Here is a 21,284-nt window from a genome sequence, read left to right as displayed (position 1 = left end):
ATTGGCATGAGCAGGCAGGCTAAACTTCCGAATGAATGTGTAAAGTATTTGTACCAGTACACACAGTAACTCAGTGAAAACACTACAAAATGACACAAATCAGGTTTAGAAAAATAGGTTATATTTATCTAAACAAAATAAGACCAAAACGACCAAAATCCGACATACACAAGCCAAGTTCTGAATTTGAAAAAGAATGAGAGTCTTAATCCTTAGAAAACAGTGAGAACGCTGTTCGAACGTACCTGGGTAGCATCAAAATAAAGCTGCACAGGCGAGTGTGCGGCGAAAAAGGCCAGTGATGCATCGATTTCTCACCTGCAAGCAAGAACGTGCATCATTCCTCCTCCGGTCGGGTCGGTGTGCGTCATTCTTCTCTTCTGCAAGAGAGCGATGTTTCGATCCGGACTGGCACCTCGGGTCCGGGCAGGCTTTGTGTTGATTTTCCGCGTCCGGCGATGTTGCTTTGAAATCTGGTCGCACGGTGTCAAGAAACTGCGCTGTGTGGGGGCTCGCGTCATTAACAGCGGCCGCTGCGGGTGTCGTATGTTATTTCTCCAGCTGCGTTGCATTGATCTCCCAGTCGCGATGCAGGTGGAGCGTAGATTTTAGCCACGAGGCCGGCCGCGAGTCATTTATCAGTCGCAAGGTGGGTGGTGCGTCAAACATTTCTCCGCATGGCGGTCTTTGTGTGGATTTCTGTCCTTTTACACCAGCTCACCTTCCAAAGGCCCAGAGACAGGTTAGGGCACCACTTGGCAGGCAGGATTCTCAGCAGAAAGCCATAGTGCTGGCAGAGAGAAGTCTTTGTTGTCCCTGAGTGAAAACAGAATTTGGCAGTATTTCACTGTTAGGACATGTAAAATACATCAGTACATGTCCCACCTTTAACATACACTGTACCCTGCCCATGGGGCTACCTAGAGCCTATCTCAGGGGTGCCTTACATATATAAAAAGGGAAGGTTTAGGCCTGGCAAGTGGGTATACTTGCCAAGCCAAATTGGTAGTTTAAAACTGCACACACAGACACTGCAGTGGCAGGTCTGAGCCAGGTTTACAGGGCAGTGCAACCAGTGCTGCAGGTCCACTAGTAGCATTTGATTTACAGGCCCTGGGCACCTCTAGTACACTTTACTAGGGACTTCTATGTAAATCAAATAAGCCAATCATGGATAAGCAAATGTGTACATACAATTTATACAGGTTAAACTTACACTTTAGCACTGGTCAGCAGTGGTAAAGAGTCCAGCACACAGAAGCAACCTGTGAAGTAGAGGCAAAAAGTTAGGGGAGACCATGCCAATGATGCCAAGTCTAACACTTCCTTATTTGTTTGCCATTGCTTTAGTCTATGCATATAAGGATATTTTGTGAACATGTCCTTTTTTACCATTTAAGAATATTTCTTTGTATTTGATACAGTGCTTAATTTGAGCCAGTGGTTTCCAGTACTCGGCACCGGCACATTATTGTTAACACCAGCACTTATGACAGTCTGCCACATGGTAGCGCTGTATCTCTAATTTTGGACAAGCACAATAATAGTTATTTATGAATTAAATTTACATTAAAATTACTAATGCCTCCCACCCAAGCTTTTCTTATAGCTTTGGAAGCCTGGAACAGCCTTAATTGTCATACTTGTAGGAGTGTTATGGCTTGGGCAGGGGAAATTGGTGGTGGTGACAAGGGCCCAGACACTTATTTATTTACAAAGTAAGCGCTGGTTTATTTACCTTGGGTCTGCAGTAATAAGTCAACAATGACTACTTTTTTATTTTAATCTTTTACGTTGTGGAAAGACAGCAATGACTACTTTATATTAATTAATTATTTTAATATTCTTCAGCTATGTTTAACATTTTTCCACCTCCCCCTTCTGACTGATCTCCCTGAGAATCCTTCTATGGAATAGGATAAAGGGTATGTTGTGTTTCAGCACACATTGAAGTACTGGAATGTGAAGACTGCACAGTCCGGAGGAAATTATCCTTGCTGAAGCAGTGTTTTGGTAGGTGGTGGGACTCAAGGTATCCAAACATCTCCTGCACTTGTAAACTCCTGTGGTCTGGATGCTTCTGATTATGCCACTAAACAAAAGGGATTGTGTCAATAAACTAAATAGAGAAAATAGTCACAGACAGAAGCACAAAAAGAGTGAAACAGTACAAGAGCATGTAGCACAACTGAGAAGTCTTGCTGTAACATGACTTTGAAAGCATCTGATATGAACAGATTTTAAGGGATCAAATACTAATGAAAACAAAAAGTAAAGAAGTCCAAGAACAACTATAAGTTGTTTCGGATTTGACATTGGATACTACCATAAATGTAGCCAAAGATGTGAAGCAATGGACGTTTTCTGCAGGAAATTAAATGGCATCCATCTTCTAACATTAATTTTGTTAACAGGCAATCATCTTCTGATGTGAATATTGTTAGAACAAGACGTGATGGGGACAGGTAAAAGAAAAAATTACATTTTCGAAACTTTGTAGGTGTGGAAGCCCGAACCATATAAGGCAGTGGTTCTAAACCTGTGATCTGTGGACTCCTGAGGGTCTGCAATGCCTGCCCATGGAGTTCTCAACTGCTTGCAAAACTAAATAATATTAGCAGGTTAATACAGTATGTATACATAACAAAATCAAAAATGACAACTGAAAATGTGAAAGCTCTCTGTAGATCTGAAGGCATTTAAAAACAGACACGAAAAAGTAAGTTGTTATCCACATCTTGAGTCATGGGAGCAGGCCAAGCACAGCAAACGGAATCTGCTAGGGATTATTGGCTGCCTCAGTTGAATCTCTGCTATGCGCTGCCAACAAGAGAGCATGCATTAGGAACAAAAAAAGTTGATTTGCATATTTTTTGTTTGTGAACTACATAAAATATTTCATAATTTGTGTACTGGTTTGAAGTTTATGTAATTTTGTGTATTGTTTCACGTTCAAATCATTAAAAGTGTTTAGGTTGTGGTCGCTGGCTTCCAGTAGGGATTCACTGGGGTGGAAGAGAGTGTCCACAGACATCAAAAGGTTAAGAACCACTGACATAGGGAATTGTAAAGGGTGTCCAACTTTGGATAAAAAATATAATAGATGCAGGAAGAGAGGCAACTTTGGGTGAGTATGCAAGAGATGAGTGGTAAAAAAATGAACTTCATGGTGAATGGGAGAGTGGAAGAAGATTGCTCTGTCAGTAACGTTGTTCTCGGTGTGAGCTAAAAAGTGTGAGTGAAAGGGCCACTATAAATGCATTATTCGTAAAGAAGAAGAGGTAATGGTGGACTTATGTGACTGATTCATACTGCTGGGTAAGGAATTAGTTGATGAGTAGTGGAGTCACAGGAAGTTATGTATGGCTGATGTGTACCCCGTATGATATACTGGTCTCAAAACTGAGCTTGCAAGGATACTTCTGTGCAGAAATGGAACTGAAAGGCAGAAGAACAAGGACAAAATAAATGTATGTAATGATTAAGAGAATTCCATACTGGACTGGCTTCCTCAGAAAGAAATGGGAATTAAGTTAGTAGAAAATATGTAGTGCCCTGGATGAGTAGATCAAAGGACGTAAAGTAAATTTTAGCGTTTTCAGTGGCATCTTTGAAAACTTCAAAGTCTTTAAACGCCGTATTATATTGAAAGATAATGTCACACCAGTTAGGGACAAAGTTAGAATTGATCCCCTCACTTACAGGCTTACAGTGAAACAAATGTTAGATGATCTGAGAAAAGGAGAATTATTGAACTCATGGAGTCTTAATGGGTGGCATCTGTAGTGATCTTGGGTTATTCATCGATTTACATATTCTAATCTAAACAATGCTTAATGGATTGATCAATTTCCACTTCCTAACTTATAGGGGACAGTTTCAAACCTGGCTTGAGCTACTGTATTTCCTACAATGGTTTTGGCATGTGTTACCATGAACATTCCAAGCATCTAATACACTTTGTGACCCTGCAGGGCCATTTCCAATTCTTAAGGATGCCATCTGGCTTGAAAAGTGCGGAATCAATTTTGCATTTTCAGAGATCAATAAAAAGAACTTTAGGCTGTGTTTCTAAAGCAATAGCGATCTAGGATAACATTTTACTAGAGAAAGCTCAACAACAGAAAATAAAACTAAGAACTTGAAGGTTTTGGAAATCTTATCTAAGCAATGTTTGTCTTTGATTATAACCAAGTGCCGGGCATGGCCCGGCAACTGAAGATGGTGGACATTCTTTTCTGAACTGTGCACCAGAACCCCAATAAATCTGTCTTCATCCAGGACTACCAGGACCCAGATTGCTGCATAGATATAGCGGCAACCCACACAAGTACCCACAACAGTCAAGAGAGTTGAGTCATAGTACCTTTGGCCTGTAATCCTTCCAGATTCAAGACACCGGGGTGTCAATATCCATGCTGTGTGGCAGTCATGCCACGATCCTGGACAAACTAAGAGGCCAACACCCATGCAGTAAAGAGGTTGGTGGAGACTGAGAGGCCATCTAGCACCAAGCAGATCCAGTGACTTGTGGCACAGCTGAGGAAGGAATTTGTGGCATCATTCCACGGCATTCCGTTGGAGGCTGAGGGTTGGGCCCACCTACATGTCTAGAGCTGGACTGCAAAAGGCAGTGAGGACCGACCAAGTGTCCCAGTGAATTGATGGAGAGGATTCCCACTGGTCAATGAGGCAGCCATGGCAGCTAAGCAGGACTCATTTAAATACAGCTCCAACATCAGCACAGATGAGGGCCTACGTCTGGTAGAGGATTTGATACATGCTTTGCCTGGTCCTCGGCCTTTATGAGGTGCTTTTCAAAGACTACCCCCTAAATAAATAAATGCAGAATCCGGATCAGAGTGGGGACCCACAAAAGTAGGATTAATAACTGTGGATGAAACCCTAAAGCTATCATCCTGAGAAAGTGAGAGGGTGCACTGACTGACTGACCAGTGGGCCAATCCCTCAATCTACCTACGGCAGCATTCCTAAACAGAGAAGTGAAGGGAGGATTGTGATGGCAGCGCAGTGAGCCATGAAGCATAGGGTCAGCAGGTCATGGTGTGGAGTCTGCCCACTGTGGATTGATTCACTCCTAGTGTGGGGTCCCACATGTCAAGAGCAACAGCAAACATGTAGAAAGCTCCTCTCTAGTGCTGGCTCAGTGCATTGCCCGACCATATGGGCAGGTATAAGCCAATACCTCAGCACGAACACGGCAAAATTAATAAATATACTAAGCACACAAATACGATGGACAAACAGACTGATCCATAACCGTTCCCACCACATTCTAGTGCCCCAGTGCCAGAAGCCACCACTGCTACCTTTCGAGCCACATGGGAAAATCACACATCCTTGGAAGGGAAAATTGTGGAACTTAGGGGACAATTTATATATTGGCAGTCTGTATACTCCATATGCTCCATTGCAACAGAGTATACATACCGCCAATATGAAGGTCCGTCCGCCCAATTTAAAGGCGGGCGTACCTTCAGTTTGGCCACAATGGAGCCTAAATGTCTGCCTGCCAAATTTAAAACCTGGCAGCACAGTAAAGTAAAAACATTATAATTCTTCTTCCACCAAGGAAGAACCTTCCCATGGCAAGGAGAGCGTTACTTTTTTTCTTTTCAAAAAGAAAATCCCATTTCCAGATTTTCGTTTTGAAAAGAAAAAAGAATACTGTTTGCCATGATGCTGTGTCCTTCCTACATAGCCCTGTAGCAAGCGGTAAAATGCATTGACACAAACCACTGTGATGGCGGCTCCTGGCAATGCCTTTATAAATGACCACCTTCTTGGCGGTCATTCATAAATAAGGTGGACGGCCTCTCCCCATGGTGGGCTAACAGCCGCCCACCTAAGAATAAATCAGCCCCTTAGTCTGGATCACGTGCGACAGAGAGAGGACCTACAAAATACAGTTGACAGAGTGACAGAAGTAGAGGAACTACTATACAGTGTGGAAGATCCCATAACAAAGATGGCAGAGCTAGGGTTAGGTTTGACAGAATTACTGTTGTGTGCGTCTGTTTGTACCCAACATATCAATAAGACATTCATGGCATTGGTTAGAAATCTTTTTCTTTAGCTCGAATGGAGGAACAATTTTATCACCTCTAACCAAAATATATTCTTCAAAGTCTAATCCGTCATGAATTTTGTAGAATGCTGTCAATTCAGCATTCATGCTTTTCTGTTCAACCATTAATCATGAGATTAATACTGAATTCATAACTTGGTTGACTTTCATCTCATGGTCATATCCCTTCTTATCGACAATAGACTAAAATCTTCAGATTTCTAATTTTCACCATCAATTTCCACACAATTGTGATCTAATGCATTTTCAATAGGTCCAAAATACGCCTACCCTGGGACATATAAGGTTTGCAATTTTGCTTCGAACCTGGCCCGTCTCGCCTTGAGGGCGTGAGCATCAGCTGGTTATGGCATATGCACTAATGGTTTGTGATCCATTCTAAGAGCATATTTCACACCCCACATAAACATCCTGTAATGCTGCACCACCCAGGTAGTAGCTTTCTGATGGAGTCATTCTGCTCAGCTTTTATCAAAGTCCTCAACTGCAAGGCGCACCACCTACTCTTTTCTCGGTTGTACTGATCCAATGCCTCACTTACTCGCATCAACACCATCCACACACACTTGCCCAACTACAAACCATTTCAAATAAGGGAGACCAATAAGCTCTTATTTCAACTATGAGGTGCACCTTTCTGTCCACGACCCAGATAATGTTTTTTTTACATTTCAGAGGCTTAACTTTGCTGGTCCATCCATCAACAAAATCCATATAAAATCTGCCAGCCCCAGAAATTAAATCAGTTGGTCTTTCGTCTGGGATCAGGTCTACCAAAATGTATGTCAGTTGAGTTGTTTAAAGGGCTGATTAAGTCTTTGGAAGTGTTCTATCCTAGGTATTACACCTCTGTGCAAATAAATTTGCACTTGGAAATTTTCTTTTTGTCATATCATTTTTATCGGTTTTTATTTTATAATTTACACAAGTAAGAACAAAAGATAGATGTTGATCACAATCACGTACTGGGATGTAATGATTAAGTTGCCATCCTGGAACAAGAGTCACTATCAGATTACAGTTCTTATAAAAATGACAGTATATGCAGTAGTACACAGCAGATCATATCACATGTCATGTTGATATTGGGTGAGCCCAGGCTGGCACTATGCTTCTGTTCCTAGACAGTAACGCTCAGCGTATATGAGAACGTGGAGGGATGGGGTGCGGGGAGTTAAGAGGGACTAGAGCTCCAGGTTAACAGACAACTGAGATGTGTCCTTGGCTATGTTTTGATGATAATATTGACAAGTGGGTCCATTAGTGTTAAGTGTGCTTCTGAAGTGATCGGTTGGTTAAACCATGTGTAGTAGAAGCATCAGCCACTGAGCTATTCAACAGACCATGGAGATAGCTGGGTAAAGGTGTTGCTGGTCTATTTTGGGTAGTCCACAGGTGGTAGGCTTATGCCATTTCTTTGGTGCCTTATTTTAGCAAATGGCTGGAAGTTACGATGGGGATGAAAGTGATAGAGGAAATTAGTACATTGTTAGATAACAACATTTATTCAAATCGTTTGTGTCTGTTAATGGTCCACAGTTATTTATCTCAGAAACTGAACAATATTTGTGTTGTTGTGGTATCAGTCAGACGAAGATCAGCAATAATCTTTCACAGACTAATGTTCAAGTAGATTAGGGAAATAAAGAAGTAGATCCATCTGGCAGTGAAGAGTGGCTTATGTTGCAAGAAGGTGTCATGAACTCTGGAGAATTACCAGAATCCTTTGTTCTGTGGCAGTACCACGAATATACTGGTGTGCTTCAACTCTTCCAAAAGGCACTATAGAACCACACAAATTCATTATGAATCACGAAAACCCAAGGGAAAGAGAGGAAAATAGCTGGTGTGAGGCTTTCTTCACATTAGACAGATTTGATTAAGTGCAACTCCTGAGTTCTGGTCTATAAAAGAAAATGTAACATCAGTTTTTAACTACTGTCATGAGCTAGATTCTAATATAACTTTGTTTAAAGCAAACTAATAGCTGGTTTACAAATACCTGTTTCTCAGCTGCTCTCCTTTAGTTTCTCCTAACACGTGTATCTATAACCAAAACATATCACAGTTGTAACTTTTTATGTTGACATACTTCATAGAGAGAATAATGAAAATGTGTGTTAAAGAATTCACCCTGCTTCTAACACTCTGTAGAAAAACAAATGAAATGTCACAGTATCGTAGGAGGTGAGTTAATAGTGCTTACAGCCCAGTGAAGTTCACAAAATGAGGAGAAAGTTCAGTCTTTAGCTTTTAATGAAATGATTCCCAGTTAAGAAATGATCATTCTACAAGATGAATAAAGTAACAAGCAGATCCTTGCAAGAGGTTATATTAAGGGTCAGAAAAAGCAGTCCTGGGTGAAAGCAGACTCTCCTACCAGACTCTGAAGCCCAGTAGCAGTGGCAAGAGAAGCAAATATCCAAGACAATATGAAGAACAAAGGATGGCTTTAAAAACTCCAGGGTTTCCAAGACTCCAGTGGCAAAGCTGTACATAGCCAAGGACCCGCTTGCTTGTTGTGTGTGATGTGGACGTCTATATTTCAGTATTTGTTTGTTCAATGTAAAGTAATGTGTGTGGTATTTTGAGTGAGGTGTGTATTTCTGTCTGGTCTGTGTATGTGCTGAGTGACATCATGTATGTGTGGAATGTTACCGGAAGAATATGTTTGGTTAGAAGGGTCTGGGAATTACAAGAAATACTTCAGAGTGGTCATAAGCCTTCCTTGTTGCTCCTAATTTGTACTTCTTATGCTTATAAACTCATTTTTAATAAGACATTTCATGCATGCGGCCTGATTGTTACATAAATCAACTCCCATCAATGACCATCTGAAAACTTAGCCTAAATGTATTATGATCACTAGAACTGAGACAAACTATGACTAATCCTCCTTTGAGTTACGTTAATTCCCTCCTGTTTTGCTATCAAAAGCAGATTCTTCATGGTCTGTCTGTCACTCATTGATAGGTACTCTGTTTTCTCAATCTCAAAAATCTGTAGTTTCCCTTCTTGAAGTATTCACAGTCTTGCAGAGAAAAGTAATCCTTAAAGGCAGCCATAGTCCTGGAATGTTTTAACAGGTTCTTTTGCTCTCCTGGTCTTTGTCACAAGATGAACATGAGTGAATGCCAGAATTTGGGAGTCAGTGACCAGTAACCCTTTTTTCTGGTCATATTTTGGAACTACTTGCTGGTGAATTTACTGTTTAGCACTATACGAATATTTGGCTGCCCTCTGTGCCGTGGCTCACTCTGCTCTAGCACAGGTGTGGTAGGATTTTTACATCCACGGTTGAAACCCTCTTGCTCAAATCTGGAGTATTCCTGTAGCCTACTTTCTATAACAGGGGTGTCTAATGTAGTTCCAAAAGAGTCAAATCCAGGCAAGATTTTCAATAATCATGGAATATATGTATTAAGTACTTTAGGAGTCATTATTGTGTCCTATGGGGCTAGCCTGAAAGTGTTGCATGGATCCTGCCCTCCTATACTTACGTTTGATACCTCGGACCTATATTCTTTACATCCTGCTGGGAAGATTTATAATTAATAATAATAATAATGATATTTATAGAGTGCATAACTACTCCTATGAAGTGTTCCAGTGCTAGGATACTAACTCAGGTGAAGAATAAGTTGGTCAGCCCAGGGAAGTATCTCAGCCTGATCCAAAAAGTCAGGTTTTAATTTTTTTCTGAAAAGGAGTCCGGATGGGTCTTGCCGAATTTCCACAGGCAGAGTTCTAGATTCCTATTCTAGCTCTTTTGAATATTGGAATGATGGCCCGTTCAGCCTCAACTGATCTTAGGTTCCTAGATGCTACATAAGTTTAAACCATTGACCAAACATAATAAGGGCCTTGAGAGGAAAGAGACTTGTGGCAATAACAGAGCGCTTTGAAGGTGACTCTTTGCCTTACTGGCAGTCAGTGTGGCTTTCTAAGAGCGGGATTGACAGAGGCCCACCTGGGTAGCTTGGGCAGTGCCCGAGCAGCAGCATTCTGAACCCCTTGAAGCCTGTTCGGATGCCTGCGACACACACAGATAAAGAACGTTGCAGTAGTCCAGCATTCTCCACAACTGCCTTCGCATGGGGAACGGCTCGCAGAAATGTACCAGACCGCGTCCTACGAAAAGGTCATTTACAGTTTAATGGTCAAAGCAGATATTTTTCTTCTCACGTGGTCTTCCTTTCTGCAGCAGCCCTCCCAATTCACCATGACTCTTGATTCTATCTCATAATTGTCACTGCACCCCTTCCCCACCAGTATTACTATACTTGGGGGATCACCTTAATGACCCATCTCCCTGCCCTCTCTCCCCTGCTTTGTAGTTTAATCTTCCCTCCCTTTCATTTTCCTTTCTTTTCTTCTCTCCATCTATAGCTTATTTTCGCACTCCTATCCACCTTTTTACATTCTTTCTTATATTTTAGTAATGTTTGGTATTGGTGCATGTATTGCTAACAGCATTTGTTTCTTACTGTAGATTTATGCTGGACTTGCATGTCATTGACTTTGCTGATATTTCTTTTTTTGGTACTTAATTTATGCCAATACAATAATTGATACACAGCAGTAGTCCAGCCTAGATATCACCAAGTGGGTGGATCTCAGGTACACTGCTTGCAAGCAATTTGCTAGCCTTAATGTACAGCTCTAAAATGCTATTTTATAGAAGTATTAATCTGTTGTTGCTGATGCTGCAGTCATACTCTTCTTTAGTTTCTTCACCACTGCACAGAGTTTATTAAGTTTTGCACAAGTCCTGATCCTGGTTTTCTCTATTTTCTGCAACATCTCTGTAATATGCGTATTAGAATGGGGTTGAAGGTCCTTGTGCCAGTTACTCGGTAAAAACAAATCAAAACCTTTTCTGATTCTGGAATGCTTATTATGTATAGACTAGATTCCAGACCTATGTCTAGAAGCCTCCTCTGTCAGTGCTCCTGAGCTTCACCTGCTGTTACAAATCTAGAAATATGCTGTCCCATGATTATTTCTGCTACTTCTCCACTACCATGACCCCTCTTACTGCACTCACAGTGGCATTCAGTGCATTCCCCACTAGACCATCAGACGCGGGCCACACAGGACTGGGTTCAGCATTTCCAGTATTGCTGTCAGACTCGTGAGAGGCTTATGGAAATAAGAACAGGTGATCCTGTTTGGACCAATCTAAGCTTTGCTCCTTTTAGAAGTCTCATGTGTCAAACATGCTAGAAGCAGATGCAGAGTCAACAGAGTCATGGGACCCAAGCTATGGAAACACCTCCATCTAAACTACCTTGATATTACTATTTTTGATCACTCTGAAGCACTCTTAAACTTGTTTTGCTAATTCCTTCAGTCAGTGTCTTTCTCCAGTTCTTAATGTGAATGTGCAAAATTAATGAATGTCCCGCCATGTATCCTGCTACAACCTTACTTAACAGGCAAATTACTCATCTGCTCACTGCTGCCTGCTTCTCACCCTGTTGCTTCCATGCAAAAGGAGTGAGTACCACTCTTTTCTTTATTTCTTCCTGCTCTACTCCTCACCATTCAACATGCAGCTCCAGCATGGGTCCACGATCACTGAGTTGTTTCAGGAATCTACCCCCTGTGCAAGGACTGGCAATGCCAAGGTTCTCTCTGGTAAGACTCTCCTTCGTGCCAGAAGTCATTGCTGCGGAAACCTCCTTGAGTAATTCAAGGGATACTTGTTTCTCATATTTCCATGCCCTTTGGGATTCAAGAACAGTGGCCATTTCATCTGTTAACATAGCTAACTTCTGGATATTAGGACGAAAACAGCCATCTTGTATAGCAGCCAGGTTCCGCCACACACTGTGAGATATTTCAGAAATGTAAATTCAAAACAAGCTGCTTAAATCTTCAATGCCACCAATTCAACGTTCTTCATTGAGTATGTAAATTAGTATGCTGGATCACAATATATATTTAAATAATTTGTGTAGTGGCTCTAAGTTGCTTAAGATGTGTGCTAAGGGGAGCTTGGAGAACCAATGGTTCTTTATGCAGACTATACTGGGCAAAGAACACTGCTTGTGTGGTACTCTTTGCCCCTTGGTATCAGGCAAACTCTTTCTGTTGGCCTGGTTTGCACCCTTCTCAAGCCTGTTTGCTTGAGCCCAAGTAAGACACCCGGCATTGATGTATAGTGCTTACAGACAGTCTTGCTATCAAGTGTTATTTAAATGCATCAACTAGCTAGTCTCCCTGGTTTAATCTACCATTTTTTATGCTATTTTACAGAAAGATGTGCATGATGGTATCCCTATGACTACACAGCATAGCCTGCGGTCTGAAAACACTCTGCGTTCCTCCAGAGAATCCCAGATCCTGTCCTCACAGCTGGAGGAGGAGAAGATAAAAGTCTCCAATGTTCAGAAGGAGCTAGAGGAAAACCGGAGGATGCTTCTCATGCTGAAAACCAAGCGCCCTATCGAGAGGCTTGAGGAGAAGGAAGTGGTGCAGTATTACAGGGACCCCAAGAGGGAGAGTGACCTAACATCACTGAAAAACCAAATTGACATTGAGTACAGGCAGCGTGAGAATGCACAGTCTGAAATAGAGGTAGTGAACAAAAGAATTGTTCAGCTGGAGAGCCAGAGAAAGAAGGTTGAGCTCCCACTGCTAATTAAATCAGTGACACAGATTGAGCGAGACCCTAACCTTGAGAGTCAAGCCAATAGCTTGACTAAGGAGATTCAGCTACTAAAAGAAGAGAACTCCTCTCTTTCCACTGACCTGGAACGCCTAAAGAGAGAGCTTCTTATCCTTGAGCAGAAGCAGCCCAACATTAAGGAGAAGGTAGTGGTGAAAGAGGTGGTGAAGCTAGAACGTGATCCGGAAATGCTCAAAGCTGCACGAACCCTCCAGTTGCAAACAGAAGATGAGTCATTCAGGAGGAAGGCAGCTGAAGACAACATTACAAAAATAAAAAGCCGCATATCAGAACTAGAAAAGTTGATTGAATCTGTTGAACCAAAGATTATTGTGAAAGAAGTGAAGAAGGTGGAGCAGGATCCAGAGATGTTGAAAGAGGCTTCAAGGCTCAGGAGCCTTATTGAGGAAGAACGGACAAAGAGTTTGACCATCACTAGGGAGCTGACAGAGCTACAAAGCAGTTACACAGTGATACAGAAGAAAAAACCCAAAGTGGAGATCAAAGAAATAGTAAATGAAGTTTTCCATGTAGAACCAGAAACAGAACGAGAGATTATGCGCCTGAAAAGGGAGATCCAGGAGACTTCTAGCAAAAGGTCGAACTATGAAAGGGAGATAGATGTATCCCTGTCTCAGGTGAATGTACTGCGATCTCAGAAGCCAGTTGTTGAGTACAAAGAGATTGTTCAAGAAGTTGTAAAGCTTGAAAAGAGCCCAGAAATTCTTAAAGAAATTGAGAGGCTGAAAAGGCAGTTGAGCGATTTGGTCACTGCAAGCATGAAGGCCCAAGACCAAGTGGTCACACTCCGGTCAGAGCGTGATGAATGGAAGAGAGAGAGATCCAAAGTTGAGACCAAGATGGTAAATAAGGAGGTTATAAAGTATGAAAAGGATCCAGCCTTGGAAAAGGAAGTTGTGTATCTCTCTGAGGAGGTGCGCAAAGTGTCTCAGCAGAGAAGGGATTTGGAGAATGCAGTCTATGACTTGCAAAACAAGTACATGCTGTTAGAGAGAAGAAAGCCTGAAGAAAAGGTTGTAGTACAGGAGGTGGTTCTCTTACAAAAGGATCCAAAGCTCAGAGAGGAACATAGCCGTTTAAGCAGAAGTTTAGATGAAGAGGTTAACAAAAGACGCCAAATGGAACGTACTGTGAAACAACTTCAAGCTGTGGTGGCTGAAAATGAGAAGATGTTGAATTTCCAAGAGGAGCGAAGCAAGAAACTTGCAGCTGAGCAAGAGCTGCGACAGATAACTATGAGGATCAAAGAAATTGAAGAAAGCCCAACTCCAGTACAAGAGAAAATAGTCATGGAAGAAGTGGTCAAAATTGAAAAAGATCCTTTTCTGGAGAAATCTGCCAACACACTGCGCCAAGACTTGGACATTGAAAAGAGCAAAATCATGAACCTGGAAAGGGAATGTAAGAACTTGCAGGTAAAAATTGATATCTTGCAGAGGGAAAAGTCTGTTGAGAAGACAGTTTATAAGGAAGTCATTCGGGTGGAGAAGGACCAAGTGTTGGAGAGGGAGCGCTCACAGATTCGGGAACTGTATAACAGAGAGCGAAATGCAAGACAAGATGTGGAAGATGAACTAAGACGTATCAAGGAAAAGCTTGACAGGGCTCAAGCTATGCAAAAATCAGGGTCCAAGGAGGAGGCTGATCTTCAGAAAACAAGAAACCAGGCCCTCCAGGAGAGGGCCTCCCTGGACACAGAGCTCAGGGAGCTGGGCAGGCAGAAGCAGCAGAAGTCTGTCTTCCTCAGCAAAGAGTCCCAGTTGCTTACGCAAAGAACAGAGAATGACAGACAGAAGAAGATGCAACTTTCACAAGAGCTCTCATCACTGGAGACAGATATCCTCAATGAAAAGGATCAGATTTATGAAAAAGAACGCACTATACGTGATCTCCAAACAAAAGTAAACCGGGAAGAACTGAATCAAGACACACACATGAGGGAGACTAATGTTTCCACTAGAATTTCGATTCTTGACCCAGATACAGGAAAAGATATGTCACCTTTTGAAGCATATCGTCGAGGTATCATAGACCGAAACCAATATATCCAGTTACAAGAACTAGAGTGTGACTGGGAAGAAATCAGCACCATGGGCTCCAGTGGAGAGATCTCAGTCCTTCTGGATAAGAAAAGTGGCAAAAAGTATTCTATTGAAGATGCTTTAAGAGCAAAGAAAATCACAAAGGAGGAATTCAAGATGTACCGGGATGGCAAGCTCCCAATATCTGAATTTGCTCTCTTGGTGGCAGGAGAATCAAAGAACCCTAACTCGATTGGGTCAATTATTGGGTCAAGGTCCCCACTGTCATCGCCAACAAGTCAGCAAAATCAGTCCAGAAGTTTTTTCTCCCACACTTCTAGCAAGCCTCCCCATGATGACAACTTCCCCATCAGTGGTGTTTATGACACCACCACAGACAGGAAGTTTTCTGTTAGGAATGCACTAGACAGGAACCTACTGGATCCAATTACTGCTCAAAAGCTGCTTGAGGCACAAGCAGCAACTGGAGGCATTGTGGACATCAGCACAAAGGAACGATACTCTGCCCACAAGGCCCTCGACAAGGGACAGATCGATAATAGTATTATGCAGAAACTGCTAACAGCACAGAAGGCCTTCACAGGAGTAGAGGACCCAGTGACCAAGAAGAGGTTGTCTGTTGGGGAAGCTGTGCAGAAAGGATGGATGTCTAAGGAGAATGCCTTCCCCTACATGCAGGTCCAACACTTAACAGGCGGGCTGATCGATCCCAGGAAAACTGGCCGAATCCCAGTAGCAGAGGCATTGGAGGTCGGCATGATTGACAGTGACATGGCCAAAAAGCTTCAAGATGATAGGAATTATGAGAAGGATCTCACTGACCCCATTACCAAAGAAAAAATCAGTTACAAGGAAGCCATAGCACGCTGCCAGAGAGATCCTTTGAGCGGCCTTCTGCTCCTACCCACAGCTTCTGACGGCTACCAGGTGCCCCTCTACCGCCCCAAATCCTCTGGACTCATCTACAAATAGAAATCACCATTTGGACATGTGTGCATGGGGCCACTATCAGCTCAGGACAACATAAAGCCATGCAGCTAGATTCTAACTAATTCCAAGCAAGAAATGTAGGACCTTTGTAATGTTTTGGTGGGCCAAAACCTCTGAGAAGTGTCTATCTGCAGAATTCTGTCTAACACATCCCTGTGGCAAAGAGCAATATTCAAACCATAAATTGGTTCCCTCAGCTCCGTGCCTTGTGAGTGAAGTTTAACTAAAACATATGTTCCTGTTACATTGGTTCTGCTACATCAGATCTTCAATAAATTCCCATTCTTGTGAGTCTTCCATCTGCTGGACAGTTCAGGGCACACTTCCAAAAATGTGTTACTTTTAATTCTACCCAAAATATTTCGAATAATAATGGTGCAAGGAAGGACACTCTATAGAGTAAATTGGTGCATTTTATCAGCTTCTGAACCTACTCTCCACATAAGGGCCTGCTTCAGATACTGGCTCAAAGAGGCATAAGGCCTATGCATATCACAGTTAGTTGGATTTCGGGTGGTGCCAGGGTTTAGGGTTTAATTCCTCATTTCCAATTATTCATGGTACCAACCACTGTTGTTTCAGGGACTCAGGAGAATGTATAGAATGATTACTTTCCCTTGAGTGGGATCTGAATACTCTGACTTCAGTGGTGCTTGGCAAGTTCTTTATATATTAAAAATGCTTTTGGTGCTAAAGTTGCTGAATTCCTCTCTCACGCAGTGGTAAAATCACTATGAACTTGTACCTCTTTCTATGCACACAATAAACGAAAAGTGTCACGATTTTTGAAAGGTCATTATTTATAAGAACTTGGGGCCATATGTACGAACACATTTTCCCATAGACACAGAATGGGTAAAACCCTTTGCGACATCTGGCCCTTGATCCTAGAAATCACTTGCAGTTTTTTTGTCCTTTAGTGTATTGGCCTCCACCTTCATATCCTTAAGGCTTTCCACATGTTCTGGCCAGTATCATCATTTGTTGCACCACTCTGTGGCCCATATTTATTCTTTTTTAGTGTCGCGTTTGCGCCGCTTTTTGATGCAAAAGCGGCGCAAACTTACAAAGTACAATTGTATTTTGTAAGTTTGTGCCGCTTTTGAGTAAAAAAGCGGCGCAAATGCGGGGCTAAACAAGTATAAATATGGGCCTGTATTTCTGAAAGACTCCTTTGTGGAATTCACTGAAAACACCATCATTTTCATAAAGAATCTACCAAGCGTTACAAACCAGTACATTATAGGTTTCCTCTTACGATCTGCGTCAATTTCGGACCTTTAGGGAATCCACAGAAATACTCAGTACACACGAAAATCAACACAATTTGAATATTTCCGGATGTACTGCTACTGTTTTATATTTATACCAAAACCAACAAACGCACTGCACATCAATCATTATTTGTTTTCAGTGTTTTGCTCTGTTTTTCCACCTGTAGCAAAAGTGCTAATTTCTCTCATGGGAGAAGGTCAACAGCAGAGATACAGCTTCCTTGACACAAAGAACAGGTTCAGCATAGCTAGCAACAATGGAAGCTTCCTTCATACATAGAATGGAGCAGCAGAAGTACAAACATCTGACACAAACTGAATGGTCAGCTTACAGGCAGCACACATATTCATTCTGGCACTTGTAGTTTTATTTTTATAACGTGATACAAGCTTGAAACCAGCCATTGCATTAGTATTCAAAGAGTTATCCAGCACTCTAGTTTGATGTGTGATTCGCTCATTTAGTTTATGTTTCAGGTTTGCATTCTGGGACTTGTAGTTTTATTTTTGTACCATTATACAAGCTGCGAATACAAAGTAGAAACCTGACTAGATGAACTACGCACGTTTGAGTCTGTGAAACTTGAGACGTGTGTGTGTGTTTTTATAAAACTAACCTCGAGGAGAGCTTACAGTTGATTATGCTGTACAATGGTCAATATTTTAGAACTAATATTTTAGTTCATGACTGACTGAGGATCATTAATATCATGTGAGGTGGCTCTTCTCAAGCATGTGAAAAATCATTGGGGTTTTTTTCGACTTCCCAGACTGCAGACTTTGGAGTACAATTATTTATTCATTGCCCCTCAGGCAATGTCACCTGTACCAACTAACAAGTAAATATGTTTTGCACCTGGTAGTAGTTTGTGTTTTAAGGGCCTTGTTTAAAATATATTCCATTAGGCCTAATAGTTCTTTAGTTATATGCAGGGCCACTGGAATTATGTGGCAGAAAGATCTAAAATATGTGACAGGGTTGATCAATTAATGTGGCAAAAAAGTCAAGTTATGCATTTACAACGCCAATCGCTTCAACTCAAGTTAATGTGAGCCCCTTTGCATTGCAAATTCTTGTTCTTTTTTGCTCATGTTATTGTTTGCCTGTATTTATCTTCGGTGCCCATAGCTGCTTGCATTTTAATGCAGCATTCGTCCCTTCCCGCCTCCTGCATGCCCTCCCAAACTATCCCCTCCTCACTGTTGGTTTTCTTTGCAGTGCTGTTCTGCCAGGTTGTTGTGGGACGAGGCATTGCAGCCCATCTCGCTTCCCCTTGCTAAGCATGGAAACGACTTTGGGACATTGCACTCCTTTCTTATTTTCTGCACGCGCCGCCAGCATGTTTTTGTAGACACAGGGAGATTACGTGATTTGCTCAAATCACAGGATGCTGAAGCCAACGCCGAGACTCGAACCTTGTTCCCGAGCTCCATAGTCGGCAGCTCTTCCGCTATGCAACCTCCTCTCAATGTGAAAAATTGCTCAATTAACAATGAAAAATAGTGTATGCATGCAAATTGTATTTGGAAATAGTCATCTGAATACAAATTGAACTGAGCACCCTTCACTAAGGCCGCACCCAGTTTGACAGTATTTCCATTTTTGTAGCTGCGCACTTTCTCCTTTCAGGCAAAGAGTCCAGCCCCTTTCTTATGCAACTTCTGTTGGCTATGAAGCTCCTTGAACTGGATGTGACTGGTGAGTCGCATGTGAACCCGCCTTCCTCCTAAGAGTATGTGTTGCCCTGGCAAGTCGACGCTGGTGCAAGCGGTGTTGTGCAAAAAGCGAGTGGCTGCGCCGGGAAACGTTAAGTAGACTCTACATATCGTTCGGATTCACCTACTATTTCCTCAGGCCTAGGAATGACGGTTCTGTGGTTTACACCCTGCCTCTGTCCTGCGTAATTACTTTGAAATCTGAATGACATCCAGCACAACCATACTCCTTTTGAACCCGATTAAGACTTTTGCATGCCCTTGCTAGTGAATATGTATGTGGGAGTTTTGTCATCTGGTTTTCCTTGCTCCTGTGCTTCTTTCTTCCCCCTGATCTCTTGCAGCCTGCTTTGTGGAGTCTCAGTGGCCCCCTGCTGCTCTTCCCCTCCTGCCCACACCAAACCCATGGTCCATTGTTTTCATCCACTCCCTGTGCTTATTTTTGCAGTTTTATATAGATGGAACTCGACCCCAAGAGCTTTTCCATGTGCACCAGTTAAAACACACAAGGCTCCATTCATATTTTTTAGGTACGTGGAGATTAAGGGCCATATTTATGAAGGCCCTAGCGCCACCTTGCGCCAAATTACCATCATTTTTTTATGCTAATGTGGCATTGGGGTGGCAATAATGCTGCACCATATTTACAAAGTAGCGCAATGCATGCATTGCGCCGCTTTGTAACCCCTTGTGCCACATTATGCCTATGGCAGGCATAATGTATGCAAGGGGGGCGTTCCGGCGCTAAGGGGGCCGTAAAAATGATGCAAAGGAATCTATGAGATTCCTTTGCTCCATTTTTTAGTGGCATTTTTAACGCCTGCTCTTTGCAGGTGTTAAAAAGAGGCTCCCATTATATTCAATGAGCCTCTGGGTGTTTTGTAGGATTAGCTTCAAACTTTTTGACGCTAGTCCTGCAAAGCACTGGACTAGCGTAAAATTTTTTGAAGCTAGTCCCCCTAACTACTGTCATGGTGCGCCGTATTGTAAATACGGCACACACATGGTGGCGGTTGGAGGGCACTAAGGGGCGCAAGGAAAGTAGCACTGCAGTAGGTGCAGTGACACTTTTCATAAATATCCCCCTAAGTGACTTGCCCAGAATCACAGGATGTTGAGCAAACGCAGAGACTCGAATCTGGTTCCCCAGTTCCAAAGTCCCCAGCTCTAACCGCTACGAAACAACCTCTCCTGCTTGGGAAACTTTGGCAAATTTTTGAGGGGACCACAAAATAGTGGAGATCCCATGAAAAGTGGCATTTCTGCCTCTAAATAATAAATTATTATAAAATGGGGGCCTGGCTCCACATACCCTCAGTGACAACTAGAAATGTTTCTGCTCGTTCACATTTCATGAGGTAAGGTGGCAATCAGTGAGTTGGACCAGGGGCCACAGCTACTGGAGACCAAAACAGCCCAAGAATACTGTGAGAGAAGGGGACCGTCACAAAATGAGTTTCGCGCAACATAAACCAACAAGCAAGGTAAATAAGCATTGGCAAAGCCAATAGCTCTCATGCAATATCTATTGGCTTTGTCAATGTTTTTGTTAGACATAATGTACAGAAGCTTGACTGCTGTACAGCATGGTTGAAAGTAAAAAAAAAAGCCATGATGCCGTCACCATTTGTCACGTCAAAGCACTTCTTTCACTTTCAACTATGCAGGACAGCAGCCCATTATGATGCTGTACAACATGATTAAAAACCATCGACAAAGCAAAATAGCTGTACTAGTTGGCTTTCTGAATGTTTTAACAGGGCCGGATACTCCGCTAGGGCGAAGGAGCGCACCCCCCATACTCCCAGCAGCAGCTGCAAACTCTTTAATATAAAACAATAAAAAACTATGTTTACTATCGTTTTGTATTAACCCCTTTGCTGCCAGGCCTTTTCCCCCCTCAGGTGCCAAGACTTTTTTTGGCTGTTTGGGGCAGTTCGCGCTTAGGCCCTCATAACGTTTTGTCCACATAAGGCTACCCACGCCAATTTTCGTCCTTTTCTCCAACATCCTAGGGATTCTAGAGGTACCCAGACTTTGTGGGTTCCCCTGAAGGAGACCAAGAAATTAGCCAATATACAGCGAACATTCAGTTTTTAAAAAAAGAGATGGGATAAAAGGGCTGCAGAAGAAGGCTTGTGTTTTTTTCCCCTGAAAATGGCATCAACAAAGGGTTTGCGGTGCTAAAATCACCATCTTCCCAGCTTTCAGGAACAGGCAGACTTGAATCGGAAAACGCCATTTTTCAACACAATTTTGGCATTTTACTGTGACATACCCCATTTTTACTATTTTTTGTGCTTTCAGCCTCCTTCCAGTTAGTGACAGAAATGGGTGAAAGCTAAACATTTCTGGAAAGTAGACAAAATTCTGAATTCAGCAATGGGTAATTTGTGTAGATCCTACAGGGATTTCCTGCAGAAAATAATAGCTGAAATAAAAAAATATTGAAATTGAGG

General features: G+C 42.3%; 1 protein-coding gene and 1 long non-coding RNA gene across 2 annotated transcripts in view; one reads left to right on the top strand and one right to left on the bottom strand.

Annotated features, from left to right (window-relative positions):
* EVPL (envoplakin) overlaps positions 1 to 15,959 on the top strand; it is a 142,236-nt gene extending 126,277 nt beyond the window's left edge. Inside the window, exon 22 of the mRNA XM_069200203.1 lies at positions 12,371 to 15,959. Coding sequence (XP_069056304.1) covers positions 12,371 to 15,817 — 3,447 coding nt within the window. The 3' untranslated portion in view covers positions 15,818 to 15,959. The remainder of the gene's footprint in view (positions 1 to 12,370) is intronic.
* The window catches only part of LOC138246035 (uncharacterized), a 136,108-nt gene continuing 115,586 nt past the window's right edge, over positions 763 to 21,284 (bottom strand). The window contains exons 2-3 of the long non-coding RNA XR_011194211.1: positions 1,217 to 1,265; positions 763 to 816 (exon numbers count right to left, since the gene is read on the bottom strand). This is a non-coding gene — a long non-coding RNA (uncharacterized lncRNA). The remainder of the gene's footprint in view (positions 817 to 1,216; positions 1,266 to 21,284) is intronic.

The sequence above is a fragment of the Pleurodeles waltl genome, chromosome 7, assembly GCF_031143425.1.
Source record: "Pleurodeles waltl isolate 20211129_DDA chromosome 7, aPleWal1.hap1.20221129, whole genome shotgun sequence".
Classification (NCBI taxonomy): domain Eukaryota; kingdom Metazoa; phylum Chordata; class Amphibia; order Caudata; family Salamandridae; genus Pleurodeles; species Pleurodeles waltl.
Note: the sequence above shows the minus strand (reverse complement) of the source record. Positions and strands in the feature narration are given on the sequence as shown.